General features: G+C 43.4%; 1 protein-coding gene across 3 annotated transcripts in view; it reads right to left on the bottom strand.

Annotated features, from left to right (window-relative positions):
- fam171b (family with sequence similarity 171 member B) overlaps nt 1-21,532 on the bottom strand; it is a 59,761-nt gene that overhangs the window by 10,042 nt on the left and 28,187 nt on the right. For 2 of the 3 annotated variants that reach the window (XM_068035583.1, XM_068035580.1), the window contains 4 exons: nt 12,547-12,633; nt 11,633-11,725; nt 7,006-7,164; nt 4,041-4,211 (listed from right to left, as the gene is read on the bottom strand). In XM_068035583.1, the coding sequence (XP_067891684.1) occupies nt 4,041-4,211; nt 7,006-7,164; nt 11,633-11,702 (400 nt within the window). In that variant the 5' untranslated portion in view covers nt 11,703-11,725; nt 12,547-12,633. Of the gene's footprint in view, nt 1-4,040; nt 4,212-7,005; nt 7,165-11,632; nt 11,726-12,546; nt 12,634-12,689; nt 12,924-21,532 lie in introns of all 3 variants that reach the window. The other variant, XM_068035579.1, reaches the window with a different exon arrangement.

Below are 21,532 nucleotides of genomic sequence, written 5' to 3'. Positions count from 1 at the left end.
CCTAATTAACAGAATGTGACCAGTGGTGACCCACAAGGATCTGTGTTGAGATCTCAACTATTCATTTTATTCATTAGCAACAGAGTTGGGGGTCCAGGTTTATCATGAACAGGTACAGAAGAGAATCAAAAAGGCTAATGGAATGCTGGCCTTCATATCTAGAAGACCAGAATACAAGGAGTTAGAAGTCATGCTTCAACTGCACAAATACCTGGTTAGACCACACCTGGAGTACGGTGAGCAATTTTGGGTACCACAGCTTCGGAAGGACATACTGGCTTTGGAGGGAGTGCACAGTAGGTTTACCAGAATGATACCTGGACCCCAAGGGTTAAATTACAAGGAGAGATTAAACAAACTAGGGTTGTTTTCCCTGTAATTTAGAAGGTTAAGGGGCAATTTGCTTGAGGTTTTCAAGATATTATGGTAAACAGGGTAGATTGGAAGAAACTATTTCTGCTAGTTGGGGAGCCTTGGACTTGGGAGCACAGTTAAAAAATTAGAGTCAGACTTTTCAGGAGTGAAATTAGGGTTCACGTCTTCACGCAAAGGGTAGTGAAATTTGGAACTCTCCTCCGCAAATGGCAACTGATGCTAAATCAATTGTTAATTTTAAAACTGAAATTAATAGATTTTTGATAAGCAAAGGTATTAGTGGATATGGGACAAAGGCAGGTACATGGACTAAAACAGGTTCAAGGGGCTAAATGGCCTACTCCTGTTCCTATTTAAAGTCTGTTTTTGTGACTACTTACATGTACTGAAATGCTCCTTTTGTAGTGACGTATCTACATTTTCTACCCATTTCCCAGGTTCAAATACTTCTGTACAAAAACCCAGCTGAAAAGGTGGACAGGCAAATTACTCTAGGCCTCTGATAATGTCACAAGGTTTGTAAAAATAGCTGACGGGTGACTCTCTGTCCCCACAGAGAAACGTCTGAGACCATTTCCCAAACAGCAAAGCTAAGGGTGTGATCTATCCATGTAAGGAATTGTAGTTGAAAACACATCAACTGCTATGTTTTGATGCAATGCAATGAGGCACAAGCATTAGACATGAGCTATTTTTAAGAAATAATTGAAACTCGTGTCATTTCCCTATTAAACCTATAGTTACAGTACTGCTTTTCAGTTTAGAATGGAGGAATCTAGTTGTCAGTTAGTATAAATAAAACTCTTAAATAAATAATAAACTTGTTTACTGTCAAATGCAGAATCAGGTTCTCTTTATTTTTATGGCATTAACTACATTTAACATCATAACAGAGTTTGTTTCTATATTTCATTTCTTCTGCTTGTCTGAACCAGCCCATTCCTCAGAATTCAATGTACTCAAAAGACCCCAATCATTTTCATTTTTCACTACTTCCATGCAATTCCTCACTTGGAACTTCATATCAAAAAGGTCAAAATTTAGGGTTTCACAGTCAGTGAAATCTAAGGGTCAAAAGGCAGATACAAAATCAGTCCTTTGACACAAGATAAGAAAAGGTTAAAAAGCTTGGACTTTTCAGCCTTAAAAAACATTGGACTAGAAACAGGGTTGCCCTGATTTTTGAATGCAGGCATTGAGGTTGGCAGCATGTAAATTTGGTACATCCATCTCATCTGAGTGATTGTAGTGTCTAGTCGAGCAGGTGCCACGCTGCTATCTTCTTTTTAACGCTGCCAATTGCCTTTGTGCTGAGCAGGGGAGCCAAGTAGCATTGTTCACAAACCACATGGTACACCAGCCTGCTCTTCTGAAAGGCAGCATATCCCTCTTAAAAGCTGCTCAGAAGAATATTGCTGCAATTTAAAAGATGGCAAAGTCAACACCAGGGCAGAAAGAGGGTTCCAGTGTGAAGGATGTAGCACTGGAGGCATTAGTGGAAAAGGTGGGCAGGAGATGAGAGGCCATAGTTCCTGAGGGTCAGGAGGTCCTCAAGGACTACCCTCCAAAAGGGATTGGGAACATGTGTCCAGGGTGGTCAGTTTCTGGAGTCTGGCCCTGAGGATCTGACAGCAGTGCCACAAGAGGTCAAATGACCTCACAAGGGTGGTCAACGTCAGTGAATGCATCTTCACATGACATCTTCTAGCCACCGTATCAACTTCTCACCACTGCTCCATGCATCACACCCCCATCACTCACCCAACAGTACTCCCTGGCACTCAAAACTCATGCCCAATATCCAGATACTCCACCTCACTCTTACACACTTACTAATGCCGCCAGCCTCACACATACCTCTCGCTGCTTATGCATACCTCCAGCTTATTCAGCTATGGCAGGAACACCACCCAAACAAACACAGTGCTACACAATGACTAACATTCTGCCCTTTATCTTAAAGGAAAAGATGGCATACGATAGAGGAGTGGAGAGCAGAACCAGCGTGGGACAAGGACGCCTGCATCTCCTGAGCCCGATGGAGGAGATAGCTCTCAGCATCATGAAATATGCTGCAATGGGGCTCTTGGCATCCAATGTCACGAAGAACAATAACAATGATGGTATGTTCCTGCCTTGAGCCCCTTCTCCCAGCTCACCCTCATCCTGCTATCTGGCATGATGAACAAGCTGCTTGTTTTCCACCCCAAACCCCTTCCCCTCCTGAGTTCCTGCTTTCAGACACCGAAGAACTGCCACCTGCCCAGCCACAGCACGCAAGGAGGAAGAGAGAATGAACAGGCCCCATCACTTGATCTGACACTCAGCCACCAGCTCAGATACTGGAACTGTGCACACCTTGGAGGCTAGTACCCGGTTGGGATCAGTACGTGGTGAGTTATGTGGGCATGAGTGGGCTGCAGCCAAGCCAGGGGTAAAAGATAATTTGTTTGATAGCTCATGGAAGGGTGAGATCACAGACAAGATCTGCCGCAGAGGACCCGGATGAGGACCTCGATGGAGCAGCATATAGGACAGCATTGCACACCAAGATGCTGGGGACATTGACTGGCCTGTGAAGCCTCTTCCTGTCACTGTCAAGTAGCATGAGGCAGTCCAGCTGCAGGTTGGCAGAGGGTATGGTGCAGAGCTTGCCCTCTTTGCAGTCTCTGCTCCACCTCCCTGTCCTGCTGCAGACACAGAGGCACTGCCACTGCTGCCCCCAGACCTGTTGCAGCCTTTGGGTGGACAGGTCACCTACTCCTCTGCTCCCAGAGAGGATGCAGCTATAATCCCTGGAAAATTCAGGAACTCACCACACCATGTCTAAAACACTCCACAGAACTTCCAACATGTTGCAATAGATAAAGTTTCCACAAATCAACCTACCTGCAAGTTGAGTGCTTGGCCCTTTAAATAACACTAGTGCAGGGCCCATCTTGCAGCAGGACGTTGTTTGTTACCAGAGTGATGTACAAATTGACTGCCATGACTAGCACTGCTCAAATTAGGGATCCTGGCACTACATTAGCCAGTTGGGCTGTGTGACGTCAGAATAGCACTGATTCACGGTTTTCCGGTGCACATAGGGAACCCTACAGCATGACACAAGGGAATTTCTAGCCCAGTAAGTGGAAGTGAGAAAAAAAGGATTAACTTTGAGCACTATTCCAAATTAAAACCACAACTGCAGGACAAACAGGAAAGGCAAGGCAGGAAGCACTCTTTCATGTGAACAGTGATCAATAACTGGAATGGTCCTCTTGGTTGGGTAGCTGAGGAAAAATATCTGCAGTGATTCAAGAGTAGTCAGATACTGTACTGGGGTGGAAAGACGACTAATGGGCAGGGGGAGGCATATGGGTTTCCATGGATAAATGAGATAAAAAGACCAAACGGCTTATCTCATCTGTACTTAGTAAACGATGCACACTGAAATTAAAATCAAATAGCATCTGCCCCACAAGCAGGAACTTTATAAATATTGTGTTACTGAAGTTTATCACTCTCCTATTAACTGAAATCACTTTAAACAAGCCATTTCACTAATAGGTGGTGACTTCACATCTAGATTGCTGCAGCTCTGAGTACAAACAAGGTATTTATCACCAGATTTTACAGTTGATACATATTCATCAGGATTATGATGAGATTTGCTCACATACCAATTTTCAGGTCAAATGTCCAGGCTGGAAGAGCATCTGCATGCGTCACTAAGTCTGTTGGTCCAAGAGGTAATGTAATATGGATGGATCCTGCCACCTTCACATTTTCTTCGGCAGAAAACAACTGAACACTAATGGCGGCCAGAGGTGTCAGTTCAATATTCTTCAATTCTGTAACAGAAATCATTTTCTATGAAAGAACTGTGTAAAAAAAAAAGCAAACAAATCCATATCAACATGAAATTATGCTTCTGTTTGAGGTTAAATATGGATTCATCATTCAATCAAACAAAAAGGAACATGTAACTAATGACCTTTTACTGTTCTTAAAATGTTTTGGTGGGGGCTGGGGGAAATAACAGCAATGATCTCTTAAATTGCCATATGCATGATACATGGTTGCCATTAGGAAAGGATTTAACTTGCTATTGCATGGTTTCTCACTGTGTTGTTTGATTATACAATACATTTTTTTTTAAAGTTAAAACATCATTTCAATGGGCATTATTGTGTTTGTACAGAAGAGAATAGTTTGCAGAGTAAAATTGGCGACCATTTTAGTAAACTGTTTTACGATGATTTGTGGGTCGATTTTGGCATCAATTACTTTCTAATGCAATAATTTAATGAAAAGCCATGAAGTTGTCAAGATTAACAGAGGATCTTGCCTCTGAGTCAGAAGGTCATTGTTCACACCCCACTCCTAACACTTGAGCACATAATTCAGTCTGGTACTCCAGTGCAGCACTGAGAGTGTTGCACTGTTGGAGGTGGCGTCCTTCGTATAAGACATTAAATCAAAGTCTGTCCGCATGTTAAGGAGGTTGGGGAAAAAAATCCCACTGCACTATATGAACAGCAGGGCAGTGTGTTCCAATGTTCTGGCTAAGACATATCCCTCAACCAACATCAATAAAACCGATTATCTCACCAGTTTTCCATATTGATGTTTGTGGGACTTTACTGTGTGAAAATTGGCTGCTACCTTCACTGTATAAAAGCAGTGGCTGTGCTTCAAAATTAATTAATTGATTATGTAGTGCTTAGAGATGTCCTGGGGTTTTGAAAGTTGCTACATAAATGTAGGTTCTTTCTTCACAACTAACGGTTACCTCAGTGACAGATTAAGGTTTATACCTGCAATCTCCTCACCTATCAGCTTCTAACCTCACGATTACAACTTGTAAAACCAGAGTGGAAGACAAAAACTTCTTCACAATGAGGGGGTGTCAGGCCAGCCCCCCACCTGCCAAGAATGAGGAAAATTAGTTTCGCCACATGAACGTTGGTTTTAAACTGCTGATGGTGAAGAAAGAACTTGCTTTAAAAAACAATTGGAGACTTTGGCTGGAGAGACACATTAGCATATCAACAGACAAGTATTTCAAAAGGACAAAGGAGCTATTCCCTGCTCCAATTTAATCCACAGTGGACTTTTGATTACCAGACGTTGAAGCATTTCAGGTTAACTACTAAGATGGCCGAATACACAAACAGATGTGGCCAGGCCAATTTGGTCACATGACCGACTGACTGTTGGAGCTTTTTTTGAATTTGAACTTCCAAAAAGGAATTTGAAATCAGAAGGCTGTTAGCTCCTGGACTGAGAACACCTCTCTCCTGTCTGCTCTCATCTCGCTCGCACCAGCTTCGGAAACCATTGAAGACATATGAACCCCAAGAGAGAAAAGTCTCCTACAGCGAACAAGGTTTAAGAATAAAACTGGGCCCCAACGAAAAGTAAGAGCTGTCTACAATCAAGAACTCTTCTGCGAGCTGGAGACACAGAAACAGTAGCAAGAAACCCCCTTTTAGAGACTGCCTCAAACCTCTCCATTTTATTTTTCTTCTGCTCTTTTCTGTCCCTATTTGAATGTGTGCATGCTGGTGTGGGCACGTCGTATATCCGCAGGCATTAACCGTATTAGAGTTTAAGGTTCAGGTTTAATAAATTTCACTTTTCTTCTTTAAATCTAAAGAAAACCTGGTGTGCTCATTTCTTTGCCTTATAATTGGAAAGTTGTGAACAAGCATTCACAAAGGCAGAGCTCAAAACACTGTGTGTTTAAAATTAAACCCTGTTACAATAAGACCAGGTGAAGACAGTAAAAAGACCTCTAGACACCTTTCTCACCTGGTCGTAACAGGGAGGGAAGGAAAAAGCTGTCAGAAAAATTGACTTAGCCACATCTTCAGGGGGATATGTGGAGTGGTGTTCAAAAGGAGACAAATAAAGTAAAAATGGGAAAGAGTAATGAAATAAATGAGTAATGAAATAAATGAGTAATGAAATAAATGAGTAATGAAATAAATGAGTAATGAAATAAATGAGTAATGGCAAGAAGGTGAAATTCCCCTGGTTGACAATTTTAGTCGAAAATTTTGAGCAGCATACAAAAAGAGAAATCATGCTGACATTGTTACTAAGATTATTAACAGGATAAACTTCACTGACCACGAGTCAGCATGTAAAAAAAATTGTAATGTTACCATTTCAATCTGTACACAAAGTATGGCATAATCACCAAAATGCAGCTCTGGGTGGCTAATATATGATAATTAGTCAAGAGCAATTTCCTAAATAGTTAGCTTTGTTCTTCAAACCTGTCACTCTGCAGAGACTTAGCACTTCTCTACAAGAAGAGGAAAGGCATACTATTGGAACAACAAGTCTACTAAATGGTTCAATTTTAACAGAACCCTTTCACTTCCTGCATGGAAGCGGTGATAATCCTGCCTCCCAATATCACTTGCTACAGGGCAAAGAAAGGATTAGCACAGAATTTGAGTGCAGTTGATAAACTACAACCAGGCAGGCTATGAAGAGACCTAGACACACACATACAGCAGCAGGTTTACTGGGGGCCACAAGTGGCTAGAGCTGGAAGAACAGTACCACTGCTACAATAAAACACAGAATGACAAGATTGGGTGCGATGATTGCAAGAAGTCATTAAGCCTTTACTTGATTTGTTTATTAAGGTTCCCATCGTATGGATAAAGTTGTCTGTTCCCCAGGGAGGCTGTGGAGCTGTGAGATAGGCAGTTAGATTAGAAACATAGGTGTTCTTCGGTAATCTCAGTAATCCCTTTGGAAACTGGACACTGGGATATCTTCGGTCATCTAAAAAACACAAGAACCTTCATTACAAATGGAAGGAAAAGAGCAGCCTGAACTGCTGTGTGCTGTAGAATTAGATGATATTGCTCTATTTGGCAGTAAGATTGGCTGACTAGTAGCTTCAAGTTTAGTGAGAATGGTATTCAATATTAACATTCACATTACAAGCTTTTCTGAATAAAATTAGAAAATATGGAAAATATGAAATTAAAAACCATTTAAAGACAGATTCTCTATTTATTGTGAATCTACTGTTCTTACAGGTTTATGCGCTTTTTCACAATGACCCTGTAGGAGTCTCCACTCTAATACACAGTGACATTTTACAGTTGCATGTCTGATTTAAGGCACTGAAGCATAGGGAGTGATATACGATGATAAATGCTTTCCTTTAAATTGCGACTGAATAGTTTATTTGCTCTTTGGTCTAACATAACACAGCATAAGCACTGAGCATGAGAAATATATATACCACTGAGCAGTCAGTTTCCTCCACAGTCCTTGTACAATTTAGATGATGGACATTAGTCAATCATTCAATACCCTGGGAGAAATGGCATACAATAGCCAAACTGTCAGGAAGGTGAAACTCGTGAAATATTACCCTGACCTCCAAAGACACCAGTTGAAATCTCAGGACATCACCCCATCCTTACAGTTTACGTTTTCTGACTTCAACTTGTTGCACTCTTCCTATTTGAGTTCAACATTTTAATATTGGTGACTAAACTGGGAAAGTGTTCTCCTAGTCAACATAACAGAATTTACAAAATAAATTAAAACCATCTTCAAACACAATAAAATAATGAACAGGTTAGATTACGTGCCTATTGATTTATTATTTCAGTTTGACAGATTGGGGAAGACCGGGTCCTCATGCATTTAATCTATGTACAAGTAGGAATAAGTTATTGAGTCATTATGGCACAGAGGAAAGCCATTCAGCTTGTCGAGTCTACGCCAGTTCTCCGTAGAGCAATACAGTTAGTCCCATTCCCCCGCTCTATTTCTGTAGCCCTGCAAGTTTATTTCCCTCGAGTGCCCATTCAATTTCCTTTTGAAATCATTCATCGTCTCCATTTCCACCATATTCAAAGGCTGCGAGTTCCAGCTGAACTTTTCCTACCATCATTAAATAGCTGAAACTGCCATTTCAAAAGTCAAATTAAGCCAGACAAGGACAGTAGCACAGCATTAAGTTTATTTATTAAGTTAGCAGCATTTGGTGCTATCTTCTGAGCATTTCAACTATTTCGTTTCTCATTGCAAGTCTCAGCCCAGTAACAACAGACGCTACTTGCTGCTTTCACTAATTCCAAATTCCCACTGCTGGGGGGGGGGGGGGGCTGGAGGGGGAATTTCATGCTCTCCCCCACAGTGGGTTTGGAGGCGAAAGAGCATAGAATCGGGTGGGATGGTGGCGGGGTCCCTCCCCCGCCACCATCCCGTCTCTGCCCAAATTTAGTCCGGGGCGGGAAGGCCTTTGAATGGCCTTGCTGGCAATTGACACCCTAAGCTAAGTAATGAATCCCTAGTTAAAGGCATTTTTCCTGCCACAGCCGATATTACACATGCGGCGACAAGGCCGCCTGCTGGACGGGAAGCACGGCACGGAAAAACATGCGGGCTTCATCCCGGCTCTAGTGGAGTTGGGCGGGTGGGGGGGGGGCAGTTCTGTCATTCATAGGCACAGTGCCTGAACGAGGGACTTGGCATCGTGGGAGGTGCGGGGGGAGCGCCGCTGAGGGCCACCCCCCTGCCTCTGCTGCTGACCCCCCTCCCCTGCAACTCGCACCCCGTGAGGCTCCTCCCACCCTGACCTACCTTGAGCCTGGTTCCAATGCTGCTCCTCAGTGTCTGGTCGCTACAGCAGCAGCCACTGCCTCTGCAGTGATGCTGCAGCTGCCGGCTTCTGATTGGCTGGCAGCTCTGCAAGGCCAGGACTTCCGGCGGTGGGGTCCTAAATCCTACAAAAGGCCCGCTGCTGTCAAATTAAATGCCTGACGAGCACTAAATTTGGCAAGCCTTCAGTACAAGAGTAGAGGCGGTGATCTCAGCGTCAGTATTCCCCGACGTTGAGACCCCCGGCACCACCCCTCATGTACCAATTGCATATACACTTCACAACATGTCCTCAGAGTTAATATATTTCTGCCCCTCGCCTTGAGCCAAGGTAATTGTTTTCAATGGTCTAGTGCATTTCGGTTGGGAGAAGGCAAAGGCGTAATACACAAATCCCGCTTTATAAAACTGATTACTTTGAGTTTCACATACAGCAATACAATAATACCCTTACAAATAAACATCATTTTATTCCGACAGTTCAGGTAAAGAGATATTGATATTAGTTTTAAAAGCTGTATGAAAATGGAGATTTAAACAAGGACATTTTAAGTATAAACAGCTTCCTTCCCCACATCTCAGTACCAAAATACAGAGTAAAAACCATCTGCCCTGTACAAAATAACATAATTCTTTGTAATTCTCTGTGCTTATCGTCCCTTTGGATACTCAAGGTAGAGTGATGTTCCCAGCTTAGGTAGACTTTTCCTGACTGTGGCATCTAAAAATTGGCATCCAATTCAGGCTCAAATCCCGATTCCCCAGTTTCCCTCTGGAGCTGCTCCCCGGCACATCTGTAACGAATGCTAACTGAACCGGCTCCATCGGAATGAAGTTCGTGGTGTTTCAGGTTTTCAGACAATGCTGACATTGGGGGCCTTTGATGTGCTATGTTATCAGTTATCTACCACTATACTGTAGCACTACTGAGCTGAACCTAGCTTTCAACGGGTTCAGTTAAAGGAACTAAAGGCCTGGCGGGCAAATATTAAGTTTCAAAGTGGTATCTGAACGAGAGACAATGTAACATATTCCAAGGACTATTCATACATATTGGGCTGGATTTTGTGTTGGAGACAGGGCTCCCAGCACCAGGCCAAAAAGGCAGGGGAAAGGCGGCTTCTGCCTTTTCATGTCCCCCTGGAGCGATCCTCCGGTCTATTTAAATACAAGTTTCAGGTACTGGGAGTCCTGTCTCTTTAAAGACTGGGATCCCACTTCCAAGAACTGCTGGCCAATCAGAGGACCGCCAGCTCAGCAGTAATCGGCAGCGCCAGCGGGAGCTTGGCCACTGCTGGTACTGCACAAGCCTCAGACCCAGGCCCAGCAGTGGAACCCCAGACCTCAAGTAACTGAGGTGCGGTCGCCAGGACCAGTCCCGAAAGCCCCAGTGAGGGGAGCGGGGGGGTGGTCATGAAGTCCGGGGGAGGGGGTCCCACGGGGGTAAAGTTGCTTCTGGCAAGGGTCCTCCATGGGCCACAGATTGACCACAAAAGGAGGGACCCCACAACCCCTAAGCCCGCATGGAAGGCGCCTTGTGTTACAAGGCTCCCTCCCCGCTGGCGAAGGCACCTGTCCCCGCCCCCAGCTGCTGGTAAGATCCCAGTGGCAGCAGGAAGCCCTTAATTGGTTGTTAATAGGCCACTTAATGACCTCAACTGGCCTCTGGGTGAAAGGCCATGGTCAGTCTATCCTGCCCCCAGGAACATCGCTTGGCGATGGGGCCCTCCGCAACCCCCGACAACCCAGCCCCCACCCCAGCCTCTGGCCCTGCCTCAGGGGGCCACGCAAAATCCCTGCCATTGCTGCAGTAATAATTCTATTTGTTTGAACTCGACAGCAATCATTGCCAAGTTAGGCTGGTGAATTCCATTCTTGGAGAAGGCAGCCATCAAGCAGCAAAATGCTGCAAGAAGGTTGAATAAACAGGAGGCAGCAGGGAGAGGATATTCTGTGCTGGGCTGTCAGACAGAATGCAGAGATGTTATTCCATTTAAGTAAAATGATCCACTGAAGTGGGGTAGTGGAGCATTTCCATTATTTCATGTTGTTAAGTAAGAATAAGATTTACCTATTTAAACCAAGTGAATCTGATGATAACTGTTGCCCTGGGTGTATACTGTTTTTAGTGAAGCACATTAATAACTTGAACCAACTTTCACTTCATCTGTTATCTCAAGCCACCTTTTGTGGGATTAAAGTGATACACATGCGAAAGAAACAAAGAACTGCCCCAAATCGCAAGAGGATGCTATTGTTTATTTCTGGGTTATTGAATCATAAAAGTAGATATAGGGCAGAGTGGGTCAACTCCCGTAAAATTAAGACCTACTGATCACTTATGGGAGAGTTCTATGCCACCAAACCCAAGGAGGTATGGACAGCAGACCCATATTTATAACAAACCCAAAATGACAAGATTCCAGAGGAAGGAACACAAATATAATTTTTATATTTATAATTATTTTACATCTTATGAGGTATGTTGGCATTAAATATATATATAAAAAATATTTGAAGAGAAAAGTACTCCACTAAATATTCTCCATCATCATATTTTTGTTAACGGCAGTAAAAGCTTATAAAACAATGAGAAAAAACAACAAAAGCTATTATTTACTCTACCTACCAATTTTTCCTCCTGTGATTAAAATAGTGTCTTCAAATAGCCAGAGATTTGCTCGGCTTTGTGGAAGCATTGATAGGGTTACAGCTGCAAAAACTGAAAAGTAGAAATAATGTAATAAAATAAATCTCCACAGCAAGAATCTAGTAGCGCAACACCTTATTTAAATACTTAAGCTGTTCAAAAAAAACAAAAAGTCCAAAATCTTGATGCTTCTTTCCAGAATCCTTAATCAAGTCTCTAATTAAATGGTATCTGATTGAAGACCCTCTACAAAAAATTTTTTTCACTGCTTTAATGTGGAAATAGGCACTCAAAACAAGTTCCAGACCTCAAGCACAACCCCCAAAGCTCTAAGCAATTTACAGGGATTCCAGAAACAGGTTGCAACAAGCGAGATTAAAAACGTTAAACAAAGTGCTGCCAACAAGCAATCTGATGCACATTGTTGAGATCTCAACAACACACATCAGAATTTCAAGTGGGGTGAAACTTCCGTCATTCGAGATGCTGAGGTACATTTTCTCTTCCAGCATGCAAATGTACATTAGATTAATATTTTAGAAGCATAAGCTAATTTCTAACACAATTACCATATCAACTTAGGCAACTGTGTCATTGCTAAAACTGCAAAGTTCAAACGGCCCCTTGGAAACATGGATATACTTGGCAATTCAGTATATTGTTTTTCTTCTCCCACTCCAAGTAAAAAAGTAACACCAAGTCTCAGGCACAGCTAACTGATGTCCATTTAAAATTCAGATCATTCTGTCCCACTAAACTAGCTTCAAAAATAACACAGGAATTTTCCTTTTGAGATATGACACACTCACACCAATTACTCGATCGCAGGCACAACCCTGCAATGTCTTGAGTACAGCCTTCCAAAGAGAGGTTTTAGAATGAAAGGCTCATACCCTGTTGACAGCAAACTATAGAACACCTGTCGAGTCCTGTTGCTTGCCCACCCGTTCAGATTGGGAAGAACTTGGATGGAGCAGAACCTAGGAAGAGGGAAGAACAATTAAAATTGGAGAAAGATCATAAAGCAGCCATTTACCTGGCACTCTTCGGGTTTTCCAAGGCAAGGATGCTAGCAGGTAGCCTCCTTTACGTGCTGTGACAGTCAGGGTAAGGCCCAGCTTGTAAGGTACTTTGAAAACAACTCCTCCACCATCCTCCGTAAGGGCCGAGTTAGTCTTTGTGTAATTAACAAAGACATCAACGATGGCCTGATCCAGATAATGACGAGTGACCACATCATTTATCTGCACCTTCAAGGTAAATATCGACCCTGAAACCAGATAAGATTTAAGCTCAACAGTTTTGCCAAAGTATTGTTAAAAATAAATCACACTTCAGATTTCCTTTTGAAGAAGTGACTGATCTGTACTTGACTCTCCATCATGCAGACCAGTGTTATTTTGTAGTTGTTTGCACCACACAAGTGCCAGGCAATAACCAACAAGTGAGAATCTAACCATTTCCCATAACATTCAATGGCATTACCATCACTGAATCCCCCACATCAACATCCTGGGGGTTACCATTGACCAGAAAGTTAACGGGATCAGATACATAAATGCCGTGGCTACAAGAGCAGGTCTGAGGCTGGGAATTCTGCAGTGAGTAACTCACCTCCTGACTCCCAAAGCCTGTGCATTATCTATAAGGCATAAAGTCAGGAGTCTGATGGAATACTCTCCACTAGCCTGGATGGGTGCAGCTCCAACAACACTCAAGACGCTCGACACCATCCAGGACAAAGCCACCTGCTTGACTGGTATCCCATCAACCACCTTAAACATTCACTCTCTCCACCACTGGTGCAGAGTGGCAACAGTATGTACCATCTACAAGATGCACTGTAGCAACTGGTCAAGGCGGCTTCGACAGCACCTTCCAAACCGGAGACCTTTACCACCTAGAAGGACAAGGGCAGCAGATGCATGGGAACACCACCACCTGCAAGTTCTCCTCCAAGCCACAAACCATCCTGAATTGGAACTGTACCGCTGTTCCTTCACTGTCACTGGGTCAAAATCCAGCAACTCCCTTTCTAACAGCACTGCGGGTGTACCTGCACCCCAAGGACTGCAACAGTGCAAGAAGGCAGGTTACCACTACTTTCTCAAGGGCGATTAGGGACGGGCAACAAATGATGGCCTTACTAGTGACGCTCACATCTCATGAAAAGAATTAAAAAAGGACATCAATTTAAAGTGAGTGGCAAAAGAACCAACGGCAACAGGAGGAAAATGTTTTCAAGCAGCAAGTGGATAGGATCTGGAATACACTATCTGAAAGTGTATTGGAGGCAAATTCAAATCAGGGCTTTCAAAAGGGAGTTGGATAAGCACCTGAAGAAAAATAATTGCAGAGCTACAGGGAAAGGGCAGTGGATAGCTGGGTCACTGCCGTAGATACGGACATGACAGACCAAATGGCCTCCTGTGCTGAAACCATTCTGTGTCTACTGAAGGTTTTTTGGGAATCGTACATCCCATCTGACTGTTTATACTGTGAGTCCTATCTCATCTGCATACTTATATAACACTTACTCAGATAATATCATTTCACAAATGCAAACCATTGATCATACCTACAAATTCTCACAAGTACACTTCTGCAAAGCTGCTCATTCCTCGTGAAGGATGGATACAATCTCCATATTTAAATATCAGGACACAGAAACATGTAAAAGGAAACCCCTCTTTTAAACAATGTATTTTTCAGTTTTGCACTGATTAGGTTTAGATTCTATCATAAAAAGGTCATTGTGTGGATATTGCTGGATTCTTCAAGTATTTTTTTAATAACATGATAAACAGCTCCTTTCCAAGGAAACACAGGAAGGACAATCATAAAATAAAAACAGAAAATGCTGGAAATACTCTGCAGGTCTGGCAGCATCAGTGAAAGGAGAAACACAGTTAACATTTCAGGTCGGTGAACCTTTTTCAGAACTGGGAGTACCTAGGCATGTAACAGTTTTTAAGCAAGGCAGGGAGGGGAAGAAAGAACAAAAGGGAAAGTCTGAGATAGGATGGAAAGTAGGAGAGATTAAATAAGAAAAGTGATAATGGTGCAAGGCAAAAGGGGATGGCAATGCAACAAATAAAGAAACTAAAGATGGGTCTAGAGGTGTAGTAAATGGGAACAACAGAATGATCAACAGCTGCTGCCTGGAAAAAATGGGGGCAGAGGTTATGATCTGTAATTGTTGAACTCAATGTCGAGTCTGGAAGGCTGTGAAGTGCCCAGTCGAAAGATGAGGTGTTGTTCCTCGCACCTCATTGGAAAGTGCAGGACGCCCAAGGACAAAGAGGACAGAGTAGGAGAGAGGTGGAGAAATAAAATGACAAGCGCGCAGAAACTCAGGGCGACGTTTGTGGACTCAATGGAGGTGTTGCACAAAGTAGTCACCTAATCTGCGTTTGGTCTCCTCAGTGAGAGGAGATTGCATCTGGAGCAGCGAATACAGCATACTAAGTTGAAAAAAGTACAAATAAATCGCTGTTTCACCTGGAAGGAGCATTTGGGATTATGGACAATGAGAAGAGAAGGGCCTTTAAGTCATCTACCTTGTTGCGAATGCTGTGTGCATACAGATAGAGTGCCCTTAACCTTGTCATCTTGACATTATTCTGCATTCTAAGCCTAGTTGATGCTAGCCTTTGTTTCACCTGCCTTCCAATGGCACTTGCTACTTTTCTACCTCCAGTTACCAGCTTTACTTCCTTCCAATTTGAGCAACCCCATAGGTTCCCATCAACCTGACAAGCTAGTTTAAACCCTCCCCAACAGCGCTAGCAAATCTCCCTCTGAGGATGTTAGTTCCAGTCCTGTTAAGGTATAATCCGTCCATCTTGTACAGGTCCCAGAACCGGTCCCAATGCCTCAGAAATCTGATGCCCTCCCTCCTACACCAATTCTCCAGCCACGTGTTCAATCGATTAATCTTCCTATTCCTATGCTCACTAGTACATGGCACTGGGAGTAATCCTGAGGCCCTGTTTTTTCATTTCCTTCCTAACTTCCTAAAATCTGCTATCAGGACCTCATCCCTCTTCCTACCTATGTCATTAGTACCAATGTGGACCACGTCCTCTAACCGCTCATCCTCCCCCAGAAGGATGTCCTGCAGCCGGCCACAATATCCTTAACCCTGGCATCAGGGAGGCAACACATCATCGTGGAGTCACGTTTACTGCCGCAGAAACGCCTGTCTGATCCCTTGACTATTGAATCCACTATCACCACTGCTCTTCCACTCTTCTTTCTGCCCTCCTGTGCAGCTGAGCCACCCATGCTGCCACAGACTTTGCTCTGGCTGCATTTCCCTGAGGAATCATCTCCCTCACCAATATCCAAAATGGAAAACCGATTAGCCAGCAAGACAGACTCAGGGGACTCCTGTACTGCCTGTCTGGTTCTCTCAGATTGCCTGACGGTCACCCATTCCCCAAGTACCTCCATGCTCCTAACCTGCGGTGTGACCACCTCCCTAAACGTGCTATCCATGTAGTCCTTTGCCTCGCAAATGCACAACAGTGCCTCCAGCCGCCGCTCGGGTTCAGAAACCTGGAGCTCAAGCTTCTGCAGCCAATGACACTTTCTGCAGACGTGTTTGTCTAGGACACGTGGTGCGTCCATGACTTCCCACATACCGCAGGACGTACATTCCACTTGGCCGATCTGACCTGCCACAACGTAACGTTAAAAACATATTACAATCAGAAGTAATGTAACTTACCAGTTACTCACCAATCAACAACTTCTCCTGTACTGAAAAAAGCAGCAGCTACTGAAGGCTGAAAAAAGGTAGAAGAAAGAAAGGAGCCCCTCCCTCATGCACCAAACTCCCACTTTACACTCTGTGCACTCAAATTTATTTTTTTCTTAATTTATAGTTCCCCTCCTTACCAAACTCCCTCATTACCAAACTTCCTTCTTCACACTCTGTGCCCTCCAGCAGCACTCAATGCAGAAAAGCAGCACTGAGAGTCCCCTCAATTTATACTCAGAAAACAATGCTGTGTCAGCTCTGCTAAAACTCAGAAACCAGTTTAAGCTAGCTACCTAATTAACTACCTTCAGCTACTCTGAATGTTAGTATACCCCTGTTTAAAACTGCAAGAAACCTAACTTACCTCTAAACTGAAACAGGAATTTCAATTAATTGCTAGATGTAAACAAAACAAAAATTGTCTGGAGAGATTAACCCTTAGAATTCACTCACTTACCAAACTCCCTTCCTCACACTCAGTTTCCTGTCACTCAGCCAATTCCACATCCAATTTGCTACTGTCCCCTTTATTCCATGAGCTATAACTTTATTCACAAGTATGTTGTGTGGCACTGTATCAAATGCCTTTTGAAGTTCATGTACACCACATCAACTGCACTGCCCTGATCAACCCTCTGTTACCTCCTCAAAAAACTCCAGCTAGTTAGTTAAACATGATTTTCCCTTAAGAAATCCATGCTGGCCTTCTTAATTAACCCGCATTTGTCTATGTGATTATTAATTTTGTCCCAAATTATTCTTTCAAGAAGTTTTCCCACCACCGAAGTTAAACTGACTGGACTATAGTTGCTGGGCTTATCGTTACACCCTTTTTTGAACAAAGGTGTAATGTTCGCAATTCTCTGGTCCTCTGGCACCAACCCCGAGTCTAAGGAAGACTGAAAAATTATGGCCAGTGCCTTTGTGATTTCCACTCCCACTTCCCTCAGTATCCTTGGTAGGAGGGACAGATGTGCAGAGTATTTCTTAAATGGTAAGAGATTAGAAAGTGTAGATGTACAAAGGGACCTGGGTGTCCTTGTCAACAAGTCACTGAAAGCTAACATGCAGGTGCAGCAAGCAATTAAGGCGGCTAATGGCATGTTAGCCTTTATCACAAGAGGATTTGAGTACAGGAGTAGTGATGTATTGCTTCAATTGTACAGAACCTTGGTTAGACTGCACCTGGAGTACAGTGTGCATTTTTGGTCCCCTTATCTTAGAAAGGATGTTATTGCCATAGAGGGTGTCATGCAGGCCCCCACCTGCCAAGCATGAGACATATTAATTTCGCCACATGGACATTAAATTTCAAACTGTTGAAGTGAAGAAAGGACTTGCTTTAAAAAATTGCCAGATCTTGGCTGTAAAGACAATTGCATATTAACAGACAGTGTTTGGAAGGAGAAAGCAGCCATTCCCCGACATATTCAACCCACAATGGACCCGTGGCTGGAAAGACATTTGCATATTAACAGACAGTGCTTGGAAAGGACAAAGGACCATTCCCTGACACATTCAACCCACAATGGACTTTTGATCACCAGACGTTGAAGGTGGGGGAGCTCGTATACCAGGTTAACTGCTAAGATGGCCAAATACACAAACAGACATGGTCAAACCAGTTCATCACATGACTGACCTGCTAGGCAACCTAAGTTTTTGATTTGGTACAAACAGTTTTGGCAGAAAGCTGAATGCTCCTTGACAGAGAAGATCTCTCCTAGCTGGCTTGCCACAGCCTCTCCTGTCTGCCTGCTCCCATCTCTTTCTCACAGGCCTCTGAATCCACTGAAGACACATGAACCCCAAGAGAGAAAAGTCTCCTACAGTGAACAAGGTTGAAGAAGAATACTGGGCCCCAAAGAAAAGCAAGATCTACCTACAATCAAGGATTCTACAGTGAGCTCGAAGACCCGTAACAAAAACGCTTCAGATATTGCCTCAAACTTTTCCACTTTATTTCTTCTGTTTTCTTTCTGTCTCTATCTGCATGTGTGTATCACGTGTGCATGCTAGCATGGGCACGTTGTGCATCTATAGGCGTTAACTGAATTAGAGTTTAAATTTAAGTTTAATAAAATTTCACTTTTCTTCTTTAAACCTGAGAAAACTTGTTGTGCTGGTTTCTTTGCCTTATAATTGGAAAGCGGTGAAAAAGGATTCATCAATTGGGAGCTGAAAACACTGTGTTTAAAAATTAAACCCTGCTACAGTAAGACCAGGTGAAGGCTGAAAGGGAACCCCAGACCTCTTTCTCATCTGGTCGTAACAAGGGAGAGCAACGAGGGTTCACTAGACTTGTTCCCGGGATGGCAGGACTGTCCTATGGAGAGAGATTGGGCAAACTGGGCCTGTATTCTCTAGAGTTTCGAAGAACGAGAGATGATGTCATTGAAACCTACGAAATACTTGAAGGGATAGACAGGGTAGATGCAGCTAAGATTTTTCCCCTGGTTGGGGAGTCTAGAACCAGGGGATACAATTTCAAAATAAGGGGGAAGCCACATAGGACAGTGATGAGAAGAAATTTCTTTGGAATTCTCTACCCCAGAGGGCTGTGGAAGCTCAGTCATTGAGTATGTTCAAAGCAGAGATTGACAGATTTCTAAATACAAATGACACAAGGGGATATGAGGATAGTGTGGGGAAAAGGCATTGAAGTGGAAGATCAACCAGGATCATATTGAATGGCAGGGGAAGCTCAATGGGCTGAATGGCCTACTCTTGCTCCTCTGTTCCTATCTTATCCGGTCCTGGTGCTTTATCCACTTTAAGTACAGACAGCCTATCTAATACGTTCTCATCAATTTTAAACCCTTCCAGTGCATGAATTACCTCCTTTCAACATTACCAATAAAGATGATGCAACCCAGGCAAAGACAGATGCAAAGTATTCATTCAATATCTCAGCTATGCCCTCTGCCTCCATGCGTAAATCCCCTTTATGGTCCCTTATTGACCCAACTTCTCCTTTTAACACCTTTGTACTATTTATATGTCTATAGAATACTTTGGGATTCCCTTAGTCTCTTTTCATGCTCTCTCTTTGCTTCTCTTATTTGCTTCTTCACTTCCCCTGTGGTTCCTGGTTCTCAATAGTACTTTCTACCTGGCATCTGTCATGAGCACACTTTTTTCTGTCTCTTAATCTCTACCTCTTTTGTCATCCAGGGAGTGTTGGATTTGTTTACCCTACTTTTCCCCTTCGAGAGAACATATCTTGACTGCACCCAAATTCTCTCATTTGAAGGTTGTTTAGCTACTGTTCTTCCTACCAACCTTCGACTCCAATTCATTTGCCCAGCTCTGTTCTTACCCCATTGAAGTTGGCTTCCCCCAGTTAATTATTCTTACTCTGGAGTGTTCTTTGTCCTTTTCCATAGTCAGCCTAAACCTTATGATACAATGATCACTGTCCACTAAATGTTCTTCTACTGATATCTGAAACACTTGGCCCACCTCACTTCCAAGAATCAGGTCCAGCAGTGCCTCCTTTCTCGTTGGAGGAGAAATATACTGATGTAGAAAATTTTCCTGAACACACTCTAGGTACTCTTGCCCTTCACACTACTACTATCCCAGTCTATGTTTGGATAATTAAAGTCCCCCATTATAACTACCCTATTTTTGCACCTCTCTGTAATTTCCTTGCAAATTTGTTCTTCCACATCCTTCCCACCAGTTGGTGGCCGATAGACAATGTAACTGCACTTTTTTTTTGTTCCTTAGCTCTAGCCAAATTGATTCTATCCTCAACCCCTCTGGGGCATCCTTTTTCTCCAGCACTGCAATGCTCTCCTTAAATCAATACCACCACCCCTCCCCCTTTTCCATCTTTCCTGGAAACCTTGTATCCAGGAATATTCAATACCTAGTCTTGCCCTTCTATGAGTCAGGTTGCTGTTATAGCCACATCACATTTCCACATGGCAATCTGCGCCTGTAACTCACCAATCTTATTAACACTCCGTGCATTCACATACATGCACATTGACCCTGATTTAGACTTTATTACTTTCTCCCTTACTGTGACACCACCTAATAACTTACTATTCTCTACTCTAGTGCTATGTATCTCTACCAGTATTCTATGCACCTTGGTATCCTTCTCTGATATTTGCTCCTGGTTCCCACACCCCTGCCAAACTAGTTTAAACCCTCCCAAGAGCACAAGAAAATAGCCCCACAAGGAAATTTGTCCTAGCTCTGTTCAGATACAACCCGTCTGGACTGTACAGGACCCATCTTCTCCAGAATTGGTCCCAGTGTCCCAGGAATCTAAAGCCCTCCCTCCTGTACCATCTTTCCAACCGTGCATCCATCTGCACTACCTTCCTATTTCGATACTCACTTGCGCGTGGTACTCAGAGCAATCTGGAAACTACTACTTTTGAGATCCTGCTTGCTAATTTCTTACCTAACTTACTAAACTCTTTCTGCAGGATCACATTCCTCTACCAACCTAAGTTGTTGGTACCAATGTGGACCATGACTGCTGGCAGTTCACCCTTCCCCAGCAGAGTGCTCTGTAGCTGTTCAGTGATATCCTTGACCCTGGCACAGGGAGGCAACATACCATCCTGGATTCACATCTCCAGCCACAGAAATGCCTGTATGTTCCCCTGACTATCAAATCTCATATCACTATCACTCTTCCAGTATTCCTTGTGCCCCTCTGTGCAGCTAAGCCACTAGTGGTGCCACGGCCTTGGCTCTGGCTGCACTCCCCGGATGATGCACTTGCCTCAGTATTCAGAACTGAATATCAGTTGGAGAGTGAGACACACTCAGGGAACTCCTGCATTACCTACCTGTTTCTTCTTGACTGTCTGGCAGTCACCCATTCCCTCTCTCCCTGGATACTCTTAAGCGGTGGTGCGACCATATCTATAAACATGCTATCCACGAAACTCTCATCCTCACAAATGCACCGCAGTGTTGCTAGCTGCTGCTCAACTTCCGAAACCTGGAGCTCAAACCACTGCAACTGACGACACTTGCTGCACAGATGGTTATTTAATGACCCAAGAAGTGTCCTGGATAGTAGCCTTAGTACTACAACTAAACCCTGCTGCTAATACTAATAACCCTATCAGTAGTAATAAACCTTA

This window comes from Heterodontus francisci, chromosome 7, assembly GCF_036365525.1.
Source record: "Heterodontus francisci isolate sHetFra1 chromosome 7, sHetFra1.hap1, whole genome shotgun sequence".
NCBI classification, from domain to species: domain Eukaryota; kingdom Metazoa; phylum Chordata; class Chondrichthyes; order Heterodontiformes; family Heterodontidae; genus Heterodontus; species Heterodontus francisci.
This window is presented reverse-complemented; position numbering and strand designations above follow the sequence as displayed.